This window comes from Lutra lutra, chromosome 3 (genome assembly GCF_902655055.1).
Source record: "Lutra lutra chromosome 3, mLutLut1.2, whole genome shotgun sequence".
NCBI classification, from domain to species: Eukaryota; Metazoa; Chordata; class Mammalia; order Carnivora; family Mustelidae; genus Lutra; species Lutra lutra.
Window position 1 is genome coordinate 14115203 of NC_062280.1, and position 14284 is coordinate 14129486.

The 14284-nt window shown below is 40.1% G+C and overlaps 1 protein-coding gene across 8 annotated transcripts in view; it reads left to right on the top strand.

The window, feature by feature from the left end:
- KIAA2012 (KIAA2012 ortholog) overlaps window positions 1-14284 on the top strand; it is a 105939-nt gene that overhangs the window by 73465 nt on the left and 18190 nt on the right. For all 8 annotated transcript variants that reach the window (XM_047720761.1, XM_047720762.1, XM_047720763.1 and 5 more), the window contains one exon: window positions 1422-1494. In XM_047720761.1, the coding sequence (XP_047576717.1) occupies window positions 1422-1494 (73 nt within the window). The remainder of the gene's footprint in view (window positions 1-1421; window positions 1495-14284) is intronic.

Below are 14284 nucleotides of genomic sequence, written 5' to 3' on the forward strand. Positions count from 1 at the left end.
AGCTTGTTTCTCCCTTTTAATCCAATTTCCTGTAGATTAAAAGGACTTATAAAGAGGAATTTGTCTTTCAGTTTATCTCTTTTCTACTCTTATAACTTAGCAGTTTACAGTGACTGAGGTGGGTTTTCCTGCTGTAATTTAAAAAAAAAAAAAAAACCTTTCCATTTATTTAGGGATGAATGCTTTTCACTGCACCAAGGCCAAATCTGCTTTGTCTCCAAAATGAGAAATCCGAAAGAAAGAAAATAACTGTGCTTGCTTCAGAAGCACATGTATTGAAATTGGAATGATTACAGAGATTAGTACGAGGCCCACGTTGGTATAGAGATTACTAAAAAAATAATAATAATAATAAACTTAAAAAATAAAACAATAAAAGTTTAAAAAGCCAAAAAAGAAAATTGTTTACCTGCTCTAGCTCTATTTTTTTAACATACCTTATTTATTTATGTATTTATTTATTTAATTATATAATCTCTATGCCCATTGTGTGGCTCGAACTCACAACCCTGAGATCACAAGTCACATGCTCTTCTAACTGAGCCAGCCAGGTGCCCCAGCTCTAGCTCCTTTATGTCAGACTGTCTCATCGGCTACCAACATGAAGCTAACAAGTGAGAAACACACAGGGTACAAACCTATAGAGTAAGGAGAGAATGTCAAACAAATTAGCAGATAATTAATTGTCTCTTCCCAAAGCAGCTTGGACATTTGATAACAAATAATTCTAACTGCACAGCCAGTTAGGACCACTGTCACGGAGATTTCTAGATCGTGGACGGCACCAGTTTGTATGGTGAAACACCGTACAAGCTGATGTTTGAATGGTGAAACACTGGGAGAAAGAAGGAAGAAGGGATTAGATGTGATGAAACCCCCAATCCGTGGTAATCCTGGAAACTCTACAAAAGGCCAATCTGACCCTTTTGCTTCCCCTCCTTAAACCCTCAGTACCTTCCATTTGTTCTCAAGACCAAAGCCCTTAATCTACCGTCAAGGCCCAGGGATTCTGATTCATCCCACCCTTCCCATTCTTTCAGAGTCTGCTCTCATCACCCCAGTCATCCATCAAGTCCGTGGAAGTACCTTGCTTCCTTCCTGAGTTGGACTTGGCGTGTGGCATTCTTCTCCTTGCCGCCAGTTAAGGCCAGGCATGGAGCCCTGTCCACATGGATGGGCAAGCCCCCCACAAGAGAAGTACAGCTGAGACCCCACCGGTGCTCAACACTGCAGCTAAGCCCACCTACCTCTTTAGCTTCCTTCCTGGGGCTGCCAGACTTCTTGGACACTGGAAGTTAAAATAGGCTGACAAAGAAGAAACACTAAGAAAATTTGGTTTCCTTTTACCAAAGGGCATGGACCACAAGAGTGTTTGCCTTTATTTTGCCTTACATATTTTTTATTATGTATTAACCTCATAGGAAAATGGAGACGAGCTAGACGATTATGAAGAACCAGGAGAACCCCTCGGAGAGAATCATCAAGACGCCCAAGGTAGAGACAGCTGGGTTGGGTTTTAAATCTTACCACAATAATTGTCTGATGAAGTTTGCACTGGTTCAAAGATGTTAATGCAGAATGACCCCTCCACTTCCTCTCAGGGCTAGAAGTCAGAAAACATGCCAAAATACCGAGTTCAGACGCTGACGGTTCTTAGTGCATCACAGACCTGCTGATGATTGCGTGCTTTTATATCCTTGGGCTTACTGAAAGATTTCTGTCCTGCCAGGGGCAGCAGACTGATGACAGAGAATGGAGACTCTGGGGCATCAGGAACAGGCGGTATGAGCCCCTCCCCATCTCTGATCCCCTTGCTTGTCCACGGGCTCGGATGTGCGGGTTCAGGAGCTGAGGTTCCCTGCCCAGAGGGTTAGTATTCCAGCAGAGATGGCAACCAGTATCTTTAGAGCCCCAGACCTTGCTGCCCACCACCCTGGGTGGCCAGAGCTGTTCAAGTGTGGCTCCTCCAAAAATGATAGTGCATTTAATACTGATGATTCTAGGGGCGCCTGGGTGGCTCAGTGGGTTAAAGCCTCTGCCTTCGGCTCGGGTCATGATCCCAGGGTCCTGGGATCGAGCCCCACGTCAGGCTCTCTGCTCCACAGGGAGCCTGCTTCCTCCTCCCTCTCTCTCTGCCTGCCTCTCTGCCTACTTGTGATCTCTCTCTGTCAAATAAATAAATAAAATCTTTAAAAAAAAATACTGATGATTCTAGGAAATATTGGGCCTAGAACTGGGCTTTTTGGCATAGTTCATATTCCTAGACCTGAGCTCAACTCTAAGCTCTTCATGGGGGGCACCCGTGTATCTGCGTGATGCTACGTTTGGATAGGCCCAGGGAACAGGACTGTTCGTTATCCCCGTTGCATCTTGTGGGAGTGGAAACTGGTATGTGAGAGACTCCTGTGTTCCCACGGGGTAGACACAGTGCTGGCTGGAAAGAACTGGTTGTTGTTGGCTGTACAAAGGCATCCAGCAGAAGGAGCAAATAGGGGCATATGCTCTGCTCCCAAAGCCAAGCAGCTCAGGACTGGAGGTCTCCATGCACTGGGGGCTCCTCTTCCTACTTGGCCGGTCTACTGGGGTGCCTTGCTTGGTTCACATAAAGTGCTCTACATAGGCTAGCAGCAGCTCTGAGCAGCTGAGTGGAGAACGTGGTCTCTGCCGTAACCCCTGTGTGCCTCAGTGTCCTTAACTGGAGCTGAAGACAGTACTCCCTACGTAAGGCTGCATGAGGAGGAAATGAACTAATTCATACACAGTAGCCCTTTCACGAATATTAATCTTGACTTGGATATCATAAGGATTAAGCGTCTACCCTCTCATGGCCACGGTTTATCAACCTCTGAAATGAAACCACAACTCTTGCTATCTCCTCTAGAACCCATGAGGTGAGGAAGACTGTGAAAGCTCACCAGAGATAAATGCACAAAGTAACGGATTTGGGATTTTACCCTAAACTTGATATTTTTCTGTTTACATATTTTATTATTTCTTTCAGTTGACATTCTAGACAAAAATAATTTTTATACTCATTTTAGAAGATTTCATTGCTAGGGCACCCGGGTGGCTCTGTTGGTTGGCTATGTTGGGTCGCAATCTCAGGGTCATGGGATTGAGCCCTACGTAGGGCTCCAAGCTGGGTGTGGAGCCTGCTTGAAATTCTCTCTCCCTCCTTCTCCCTCCGCCCGCCATCCCTCCTTGTGTGCTCTCTCTCTTTCTTTAAAAAAGAATTTAAAAATGTTTAAATAGATTTCATTTCATTGCTTCTGCATATAAGACAATAGAATATTATGGTTGCCTAATTTCTAGGTTTGGTCAAGCTTTAAAGCAGAGTTTTTGCTAAAACAAGCCTCCTACCCCCTCTATTTTCAAAGCTGAGTGACAATAGCCAAGGAAACATGTTCCAGTCTTCAGACCTTTCTTATCATAAGTCACATATGTAGAATGTGAACACTGACGAGACTCCAAGATCTCAGCCAAGTGCAGTGGAGGTTTTAGGCAGTGCAGAACAAGTCAGTCCAAATAGGCTTCCTGGCTCATGACAGAGGGACGGGCTCTGGCTGAGTTCCGTAAAGGTTATCCAGACAGTCTTTAATGCAGTGAAATATCACTGTAGAAAATTAAAGAAGGCATTTGCCTGTCCTGAATGATAAATGCTAATGTTTAAAAAGGATTTCAAATCTTTGAAGGAAAACAAGACAGCACGCCAAGGAATTCTTTTTTTTAACTATTTAAAGAGCACTCTTCCCCTCCTAGGTCTTACATCTAATGGCCAGGATTTTTCTTCTACACTAAATTAAGTAGTGATCTTCATGCTTAAATTATGAGCAGTGAGTCAGTGCCATCTCCCCTGAGAATACCTTGGATCTCAGATTTGGTGAGGTGACTGCATGCAGGTTTTCACTAGACAAACCAAAGAGGGTTCAGAAAACTGCTCATGTTACATACAGAAGTTTCCTTTCTAACCTCTTTTCCCCAACCCCATGGCCCAAAGAAAGAATAAAAATTCAATTCTTGTTTATTTCCTAGGCCAGCAGTTCTCAAACTTCAGGGCACATCAGAACCCCCTGAGAGGCTGGTTAAAATAGATTTGGGGGCCCGGTCCCCAGAGTTTCCGATTAGATCTGGGTTGAGGTCATGGAATTTACAATTTTAGTAAGTTCGCTAGTGATGCTAATGGCGGTGGCACAGGGACCACACTTTGAGAATCACTCCTTGGGCCTTGTTTCTAGAATTTATTTCTCTACATTTAGCAGCGATTTGATTTCATCTGTTCTTTCAAAAATAATGAGGATGGAAGAGTAGGGGGTACTGTCTAGGCTGCATCATAGTGATCAAAAGCACTGACAGCAAGTCTGATTCTCTGGGTTCAGGTCCTGGTTTCCCCACTTAGTAACTGCAGGCCCGGGAGTATGCTACTGAACTTCTCTGGGCATCTTTTTCTTCATCTGTAAAATGTAGGTACTAATACTGCCTATCTCATAAGGTGACGGAGAGATAAAGGAGTTAATACGTGCAACATATACCAGAGTCTCACTAAAGTGCTCACTAAAGGCTAACTCTTCGTCTGTTTCTTGAAAACCTTAATTTAGTAGCCATAAGTTGCACCTTGTCAGGAGAGGCTGGTGCTAAGTTGATAACGTGAAGATTACTTTCTAGATCAGTCTCAGTGATGGTGGAGGGCGGGGCTTGATCTCGGGAGACTGATGGAGTGAGTCCTCTGTGTAAGCCCTTCTTTTACTTAAGGCGGAGTGTGGGCCGCAGACCCAGTCTGAACGAAGCAGTCTTACCGGCCTCAGCATTTTGTGAGTGTCTCTGAAGCAATAGTGACGTAACCCCTTCGAGCGTGGCAGAACTTAATATTTTCTTAGGGGTGGGAGGTTTGGGGAGCCCTGCATGAGGTACAGAGGATCCCTAATGATGGGCCTAAAACAATGGGGAGAAAAGACAAAATGCAAGTCTCACAGAAACCTTTAGAAACCAGTGAGCCATTTCTATTCTGCATTGGGAAAAAAAAGGCTCAGAGCTTTATTCAAGAGACGGATGTGTAATAGTTAGGATATTGATTCTAACAAAGGCCAAGATAAAATGACTTCAAATAAGATGGAAGGTTTATTTCTTCCCTGTGGAAAAGTCCAGCCTGGCAGGCAAGGCGTAGGACAGCTCAGCCCCCATTCCTTCTCTCTGTAATACCTTTTGCCATTACCCTTCTCTACATGGTCAAAGCCGGCTCAGCATGTCCTCACCCTCACACAGAAGACATCAGTGTCCTCTGTGTGTGTCCTCTGTGTCCTTCTGTCCTCACACAGAAGACATCAGTGTTGGGCCCACTGCTGCCTGCTAGGAGCACAGTTTCCAGTGGCCCACCTAGCTACAAGGAGAGGTTTTTTGTTTTTTTTTTTTTTAAAGATTTTATTTTATTTATTTGACAGAGAGAGATCACAAGTAGATGGAGAGGCAGGCAGAGAGAGAGAGAGAGGGAAGCAGGCTTCTTGCTGAGCAGAGAGCCCGATGCGGGACTCGATCCCAGGACCCTGAGATCATGACCTGAGCCGAAGGCAGCGGCTTAACCCACTGAGCCACCCAGGCGCCCATAAGGAGAGGTTTAAAAGCCTTTCCTCAGGAGCAGTTCCTGACTCCAGGCATAAAAAGCTCCAGAAGGAGCAAATCTAATGACTTCCCAGCCTGGGCAAAGAAGTAAGGAGTAGCCAGTGTTGCAAAAATTTCTCCTAAAGCTATGGAAAAAATAGAGATCAGAAGTGTGTGCCCGGGAGTTGAGATGGTGCCACGGCCCCAGAACCTGCAGCCTGGAAAGTGGTATCCACTTGTGACTTGATGTCAGTCGGGGCTCCTTGATCCTGATATGCTCCCTGTGAGGCTACACAGTCGCTGTAGCCTGCCAGGCTCTGCAGTCTGCAGCCCCCGTATTGGGTTCAGAATAATCTGCTGCTTCTTAGCAGCTGGGATGAACTACACAATCAGTTACGTCTTTATTTTTTGCTCCTGGAAAGTATTTCAAAATCCTTCATGGTGGGAAGTGGTCCATCCTTAAGAATGTTTCTGGCTCATTCCGCTTAACTCAAAATGGAAACCCCAGGGAAGTCCCCAGAATCCCAGAACACAGCTGTTGCCCCTTGATCCTGAAAATTCTCTTCACCTTCCAGGAAGTAAAGCTTATTTCTAACTTGAGACCCAAGTTCATCAAAGCCAAAAAGCAGGGGCGCCTGGGTGGCTCAGTCATTAAGCATCTGCCTTCAGATCAGGACATGATCCCAGGGTGCTGGGATCGAGTCCTGCATTGGGCTCCCTGATCGGCGGGAAGCCTGCTTCTCCCTCTCCCACTCCCCTTGCGTGTATACCTTCTCTCGCAGTCTCTCTCTGTCAAATAAATAAATAAAATCTTAAAAAAAGAAAAAAAAGGGGAAGTTGAAACTAGAGACAAGGACAACATAAGAAAGGGAATTTACAGACCAATCTCACTTATGATCAAAGATGCAAAACTCCTAAATAAAATATTAGCCAATCAAGTCCTTAAGCTTATATTTAAATATATAATGTTTTATGATATATGGTGTGTGTGTGTATATGTGTATGTGTATGTGTGTGTGTATGTGTATGTATCCCAGGAACTCAAAGATGGTCTAATATGGGAACTTTTGTTTATGTAATTCACATCAAGAGATTAAAGGAGAAAAACCTTAGGATCATCTCACTGGCTACAAAAGGAAAAATAAATTTATGATATTCACCCACTCATGATTTAAAATGATCAAAATGGGAACAGAGGAAGACTTGCCAATTTTAATAAAGACTGTCTACCAAAAACCTGCAGTAAACATCCCACTTTAATGGTGGAAATTTAAAAGAATTCTCTCGAGACAAACAACTAGGTAGGGTAAGGACGCCCTCTGTCATTGCTTCTATTTCAACATTGGGGTAGCACAGTAGGGAAACCAAAAGAAAGGAAAAAGACAGAAAGAAGGAAATGACACTGTCATTATCCCCAGACAATAGAATTACTTACATGGAAAATCTGAGGGCCTCTACGGACAAGTTATAGAAGACAAAAATTCAGCAAGATTACTAAATATAGAACAATACATAAAACTCAATTGTGGAGAAACAATAGCATGTCAAAACATAAAGCACAATTTATAATGCAATGTTAGGATCGTTATCATGGAAAACCACAACCATACACAAGGACGAACAGAACAGCACAAGAATCCCACGGGCCCATCTCCTGGCCGATACTGTTCAGCTACATCCCCGATGCCTCCCTTCCATATTATTTTCAAACAAATTTTCCAGTCTTACATCATTTTACCCATACACTCTTGTATGTATGTGTATATCTATATCTATATATCTATATATATATGTATATATATATATAAAACAAGAAAAGACATTTTTGACATAACCCTAATATCACCATTGCACCTAAAAATTAGAACTATTCTTTAATATAATTGAATATTCTGTATTTTCAATGCCATAACTGTCTCATAATTATAATTGTTTCAGAGTTTGTTTGGAGTTGGCCGGTGTGGCCTTTACGTGGCCTTTAATTTATAGGTTCCCTCCATTTCTTTTCCTTTACCCTCTTTTAGTTTATTTTTAAGAAATTGGGTCACTTGTCCTATGGAGTTTCCCACAATCTAGATTTTGCTGTTGCTTCCTCATGGTGTAGTTTAATGTGTTTCTCTGTCTTCTCTATCCCCCTGTAACAAAAGTTAGTACTCAGGTCTAGAGACCTGGTCAGGTTCAGATTTGGTTTTTCCCTTTAGCAAGACTGTTGCCTGGAAGGCATTGTGTTCTCCCATCAGGAAACAGCGTTTGCTTATCCCTTCACAAGCCAACAGCTACAGATCCATTCATTCACAGACGCGAAACAGTGTTACTGAAATTCTGTTGTTCCTTCTCCTTTCATTACTTGGCAAACTCCTCCCAAAAGAAACAAAACAACTTTTCCTCCTCCACTGCTTATCCACTGGTACACTGTATATAGGAAGGCAAGATAAATGTAATTTTTAAATATATATGTGTAGATAAATGTATATATATCCTACAAATAAATGAAAAAAGATGTGTGAGATTTGCTTGAAGAAATTACAAAGTTTCATTAAATTAAATTAAAAGAGCCCAAAATAAATATAACATTTTGTATACTGCTGTATAGAATGTTCACAAATAGGAAGGTAACAATTCTCCCTAAATTAATCTGCAAATTCAGTGCAATTACGGTTTTTCTCAATCCCCAGTTGGGTTTTTGGAAGAACATGGTAAGTTGATCCCAAAATTCATAAAGGGGTCTAAAGTAACCAATAAAATTTTGAAGAAAAACAAAGAGTCCAAATTCTAAAATATCAAAAATCACTTTAAGGCCATGTGTTATTGCCTTAGGGTCAGATAGAAGAAAATAGAGAATCCAGAAATAAATGCACCCACATATGGAAACAATATATGGCAAAGTATAAAGAATGAAATATATATATATGTACATATACATATATATAACTATTTTTCAGTATATAATTTTGAGATAACTGGTTATCCAATTTTTAAATCTTTACCTCACAAAATATCAGGTGTATTTTTTGAAAAAGTAAAATAAATTTTTTTTAAGATTTTATTTTTAAGTAATCTCTATACCCAGCATGGTGTTAGAACTCACAACCCCAAGATCAAGCAAGATTCTCATGCTCTTCCAACTGAGCCAAACAGGCACCCCTGAAAAAGGCAAAATTTAAATTTTTTAGAAGATATTAAATTTTTTAGAAGAAAATATAGAAGAATATCTTTATGAATTTGGGAAAGGAAAAAATTTCCTACCCATGATTCAAAACATAAACCATAGAGAAAATTATTGACAACCTTGGTTATTTTAAATTTTAAAATTTTGACAAGACAGCAAAAACAAAGTTAAAGTTAAAAGTTAAAAAGCAAAGTTAAAAGGCAAGTCACGGGGTGTGCAACTCTTGATGTCGGGTTGTAAATTTGAGCCCCATGTTGGGTGTAGAGGTTACCAAAATGAATAAATAAATAAAATCTTGGCGGGGGGGGGGGGAGACAAATCATAGACAAAAAGACAATATCTACAGTGCATAAAACCAACAAGGCTTTAATACCCAAAATGCAGCAAGAACTGCTACAAATACAGAAGGAAAAGACAATCAACCCAAATAAAAAATGGCTGAAAGATATGAACAGGCAATTAACAGAAGAGGAACCCTAAGTAAATGGCTGTGTAAAAAAAGTCAACTTTGCAGCTAATCAGGATAATTCTAATTCAAACAAAAAACAAAACCAAGAAAATTATATATATATATATATATATATATATATATATATGTATGTGTATATATATGTATATACATATATATGTATATACATATACATATGCATATTGTGGACTTTAAGTTTTGGCTAATCTGATATATATATAATCTACATATGATATATATAATCTCTATATATAATCTGATATATAATCTATATATCTATATCTATCTATATATAGATAGATATAAGATATATTATATATTATGTATAATCTGATATGTGTGTGTGTGTGTGTGTGTGTGTATATATATATATATATATATATATATATATATATTAGATTAGCCAAAATTTTAAAGTCCACAAACACCCATTATTGATGAGGATATGGGATATGGCGTTTTAGAAATTCAGAGCAATTTGGAAATATCCAAAAAATTAAAGATGCATGTACCTTGCAACTCAACAATTTTATTCCCATGTATACTTAGAGAAACTCTTTCATGTATGAAAAGTGACTTACTCAATAAGGTTCATTGCAACATTGTTTGTAATCACAAAAAAAATGGACATAAAACAGCCATCAGCCCCAAAATGGATAAATTGTGGTATGTTTGTACAATGGAATAGTGTCGGTAGCTTAAAATAAATGAGTGGAAACTACGGTATTTTCATGAATTAATCACAAAAACAAAACATTAAGCAAAATAAATAAGCTGCAAAAGCTATTATAAATGATACTATTGATAGAAGGATTTAATGTGTGAAATAGTATTATACATTGTTTATAAGTGCATTTATACATGGCAAAGACAGAAACATATGTCTGAGGACATTGTAGGAGAAGAAACTTTTCCTTGACCTTCCTAGGGTCCTTGGCTAGACCTTAAAATTAAACTGACATAGAGAAATTTAAGAGGAGAAAAGCACACAAATGTATTTAACATAAATTTTATGTGACACAGGAACCTTTATAAGAAAGTGAGGATCCTGGGCGCCTGGGTGGCTCAGTGGGTTGAGCCTCTGCCTTCAGCTCAGGTCATGATCTCAGGGTTCTGGAATCGAGCCCCGTGTTGGGCTCCCTGCTCAAGCAATGGAGCCTGCTTCTCCCTCTCCCTCTGCCCCTGCTTGTGTTCTCTCTCTCTTTTACTGTCTCTCGAATAAATAAAGTCTTAAAAAAAAAAAAAGTGAGACCCCAAAGAAATGCTTAAGTCTGAGTGTTTGTTTGTTTTAAGTATTTTTTATTTTTAAATAATCTCTATACCCAACATGGGGCTCAAACTCACAACCCTGGTAAGATCAAGAGTTGCACACGCCACTGACTGAGCCCCTCAGGTGCCCCAAAGCTGAGTATTTTTATACTAGGTTTGATGAAGAGTGGAAAGTTGTGGGAAAATACAACAGGACTTAAAGGGAAGGGGTTAAGGGTAATAAATTGGGAGAAATTTAAAAAGGTCTGTTTGGATTCCTCTTGAAGTTTCTCGGTCTTCAGAGAAAAGGATGTGTCTTTCCCCTGGGGTGGGCAGAGCATCTCTCAAATGAGGGTTTCATGGGTAGGTTTGTTTGTTTGTTTGTTTGTTTGTTTTTTAAGATTTTATTTATTTGAAGGGCGCTTGGGTGGCTCAGTGGGTTAAGCCTCTGCCTTCGGCTCAGGTCATGATCTCAGGGTCCTGGGATCGAGCCCCCGCATCAGGCTCTCTGCTCAGCAGGGAACTTGCTTCCCCCTCTCATCTGCCTGCCTCTCTGCCTGCTTGTGATCTCTCTCTCTGTGTCAAATAAATAAATAAAATCTAAAAAAAAAAAAAATATTTTATTTATTTGAGAGAAAGGGCACAAAGCAGGGAGAGGCAAAGGGAGAAGAAGCAGACTCTCCCTTGAGCAGGAAGCCAATGGCTGGGCTGATCCCAGGACTCTGAGATCACCACCTGAGTGGAAAGCAGATGCTCAACCATCGGAGCCACCCTGAAGATCTTACTACCTGCTTCAGGGGAGAAGGGGCAGTGGTCAGCGAATTCTTCCTTTGCTGTTCCTTGCCGTTCCTCAAATTCCTTCAGCTTGAAATTTTTTTTTTTTTAAGATTTTATTTATTTGACAGAGATCACAAGCAGGCAGAGAGGCAGGCAGAGAGGGGAGGAAGCAGGCTTCCCGCTGAGCAGAGAGCCCGATGATTCCAGGACCTTGGGACCATGACCTGAGCCGAAGGCAGAGGCTTAACCCACTGAGCCACCCAGGCGCCCTTGAAATATTTAATATTTAATATGCAGAGGTTTCCATATTTTGAAATATTTAATAGGCAAAGGTTCCATATTTTGGGGTAGTGTGTTCGACTGACAAACACCAAATTTAAGAGAACGGTTACCACCGAGGAAAGAATGAAAGAAATGGGATTGAATGGGATACAAAAAAGTCTTGGACAGTATCTGAAATACTTTATTTCTTTAGAAAAAATGTGAATCAGGATATGGCAAAATGTTAGCATTTCACAGAGCTGGGTGGTAAGAACATGGGTGTTGAGTATACGGTATTTTTTTCTATGCTCTGCATTCGCAAAATATTTTACAGATTCTTGAAAAGCAGTTTAAAAAGTTGTACACTAGTCTATTCCAATACTTCCTAAATATCAGGTTATTATACTAGAGGTGGGGGCGGGGGCGGCGAGGAGCTCTTTTCTAGGGTCGCCCTCCCAGAACTGACTGGGGCTGCAGTTCTAATCAACTTGGTGAAATTATGCCCATGTAGGACCTCGGGCTTTGGTCAATACAAATGCGCCCTCTGCTGGTCCTATAGTGCCCTGTCCCAAAGTTCAAAAGAGCTGTGAGGAGCTGTGAAGGTCTTCAGTGCTATGGCTTTACTGAGCCAGCCACGTTGGGGGCAGGGAACCACCCCCCGGCACCCCCCGCTCCAGAGTTCCCCTTATCACAATTCTGTTAATGTTCCATATGATCCAAGACAAAATAAATTCCAAAGTACCACCCCGATCAACCTTCCCAATTTCCCCAAGCACCCCGTACATTAACAATTTTGTCCCCACTGCTAGATTGGGAAATTGATATGGGACACAATACATGCCACCCTTCAAGTTTAGGAATGACAGGAAAAAAAAAAACAAGTGACAAAGATGCTCTGGGCTGGGAAGGGGTGAAGGTGTCACAGACAACTTTGAATGCTGAAAAATGGATTAACTAGTATTAAGGGGTGATGTTGGTAGGATGACAGGTGAATTTTTTCCTTTCCAATCTTTCCTTAAAGGTATAATACCTATAAACAAAATTGAGGAAAAATAAATTCACAGAAGAATCTACTGCTCAAAGAGAAATAGAGACTGCATATTAGAGTCTTCCTTTTTAAAAGTTTTTTTTTTATTATTTTTTGGTTTTGTTCTATTTTGTGTTAATATCCATCTTCCCCAATAAAATTTAAGCACCCCGAGACTAGGTGTTTCCGTCCTACTCCCCACTGTATTCCCAGTACCTAACACAATTCCTGGCATGTAGTAAATATCTAATAAGCATGTGACAAATGAAGTAAATGACCATTTTCTCAGGATAAATCATTACAAATTTTCTGGGGAACAATTTAGTAGAAAACACTGTGCCTTAAATACTTATTTTCTTTAATAATCATAGATGTGAACAAAGAGTAGGTCTTTAAATAATCAAAAACATATCTTTCAAGGATATGTCATACAAAGTTCTTACTAATTATAAAAAATTTGGAACAATCTGAATTTTAAGTTACATTTGGTTAAATCCGTTATGGTACATCTGTACAGTGAAATGTTATGCTGTTATTATAGTCACTTTTAGGAATATTTAATTATAAGGGAAATTATTTTTTTTAATTTTTTATTTCTTTTCAGCGTAACAGTATTCATTGTTTTTGCACCACACCCAGTGCTCCATGCAATCCATGCCCTCTCCAATACCCACCACCTGGTTCCCCCAACCTCCCACCCCCCGCCCCTTCAAAACCCTCAGATTGTTTTTCAGAGTCCATAGTCTCTCATGGTTCACCTCCCCTTCCAAGAAGGGAAATTCTAATAACAAAAGTAAATTAAAATTCTATATACTTTTTAAAATTCTATTAAAATGAGTATATATTATATATGCATGAAAGTGCATACACCAAAATATTTGCAATAATTGTATGTGAGTAGAGTGATCATGGTGAGGTTTTTTTGGTTCTTGTTTATTTCTACCAAGTGCCAACCCTGTTTTAGGTATTTTATTTGTATTAACATTTTTTCTTTATTGAGGGAAAATTGACATATGGTAACTTATACTTATTTAAATTTTACAATTAGGTAAGTTTCTTAAAGTGTTAAATAATACTATTTATTTCTCCTGTAAAGATTTTAAAGCAGCCAACTTCACTTTTTCTAGTTTTTCTTAGGTTTTTTTTTAAGTTTTTTTTATTTCATAGAGAGAGAGATCACAAGCAGGCAGAGAGACAGGCAGAGAGGGAGGGGGAAGGAGGCTCCCTGCTGAGCAGAGAGCCCGATGCGGGGCTCGATCCCAGGACTCTGGGATCATGACCTGAGCCGAAGGCAGAGGCCCAACCCCCTGAGCCACCCAGGCTAGTTTTTCTTAGGTTTTTAAAAAATATTTTATTTATTTATTTGAGACAGAGAGAGAGAGAGAGAGAGAGGGTGCATGCACACAAGCATGGGGGAGGCAGCAGGAGAAGGAGAAGCCTATTCCCCACTGAGCAGGGAGACTGATGCAGGACTTGATCTCAGGACCCTGGGATCATGACCTGAGCCTAAAGGCAGATGCTAAAATGACTGAGCCACCCCGTCTCCCCTAATCAATTTCATTTTCAATGTTATAACCACACTGGGGTTTTAAGAAGAAATCTAAACACACAGAGCCCTCCTAGTCTAAAATTATTTTCTTTTTCTGTTTTCTTTTATAGTCCTTATTTATTTACATATGTATTTTATAGAGTTCTAACATACTATTCTATAGTTTACATTTTTACTTTTTATACTGTATTT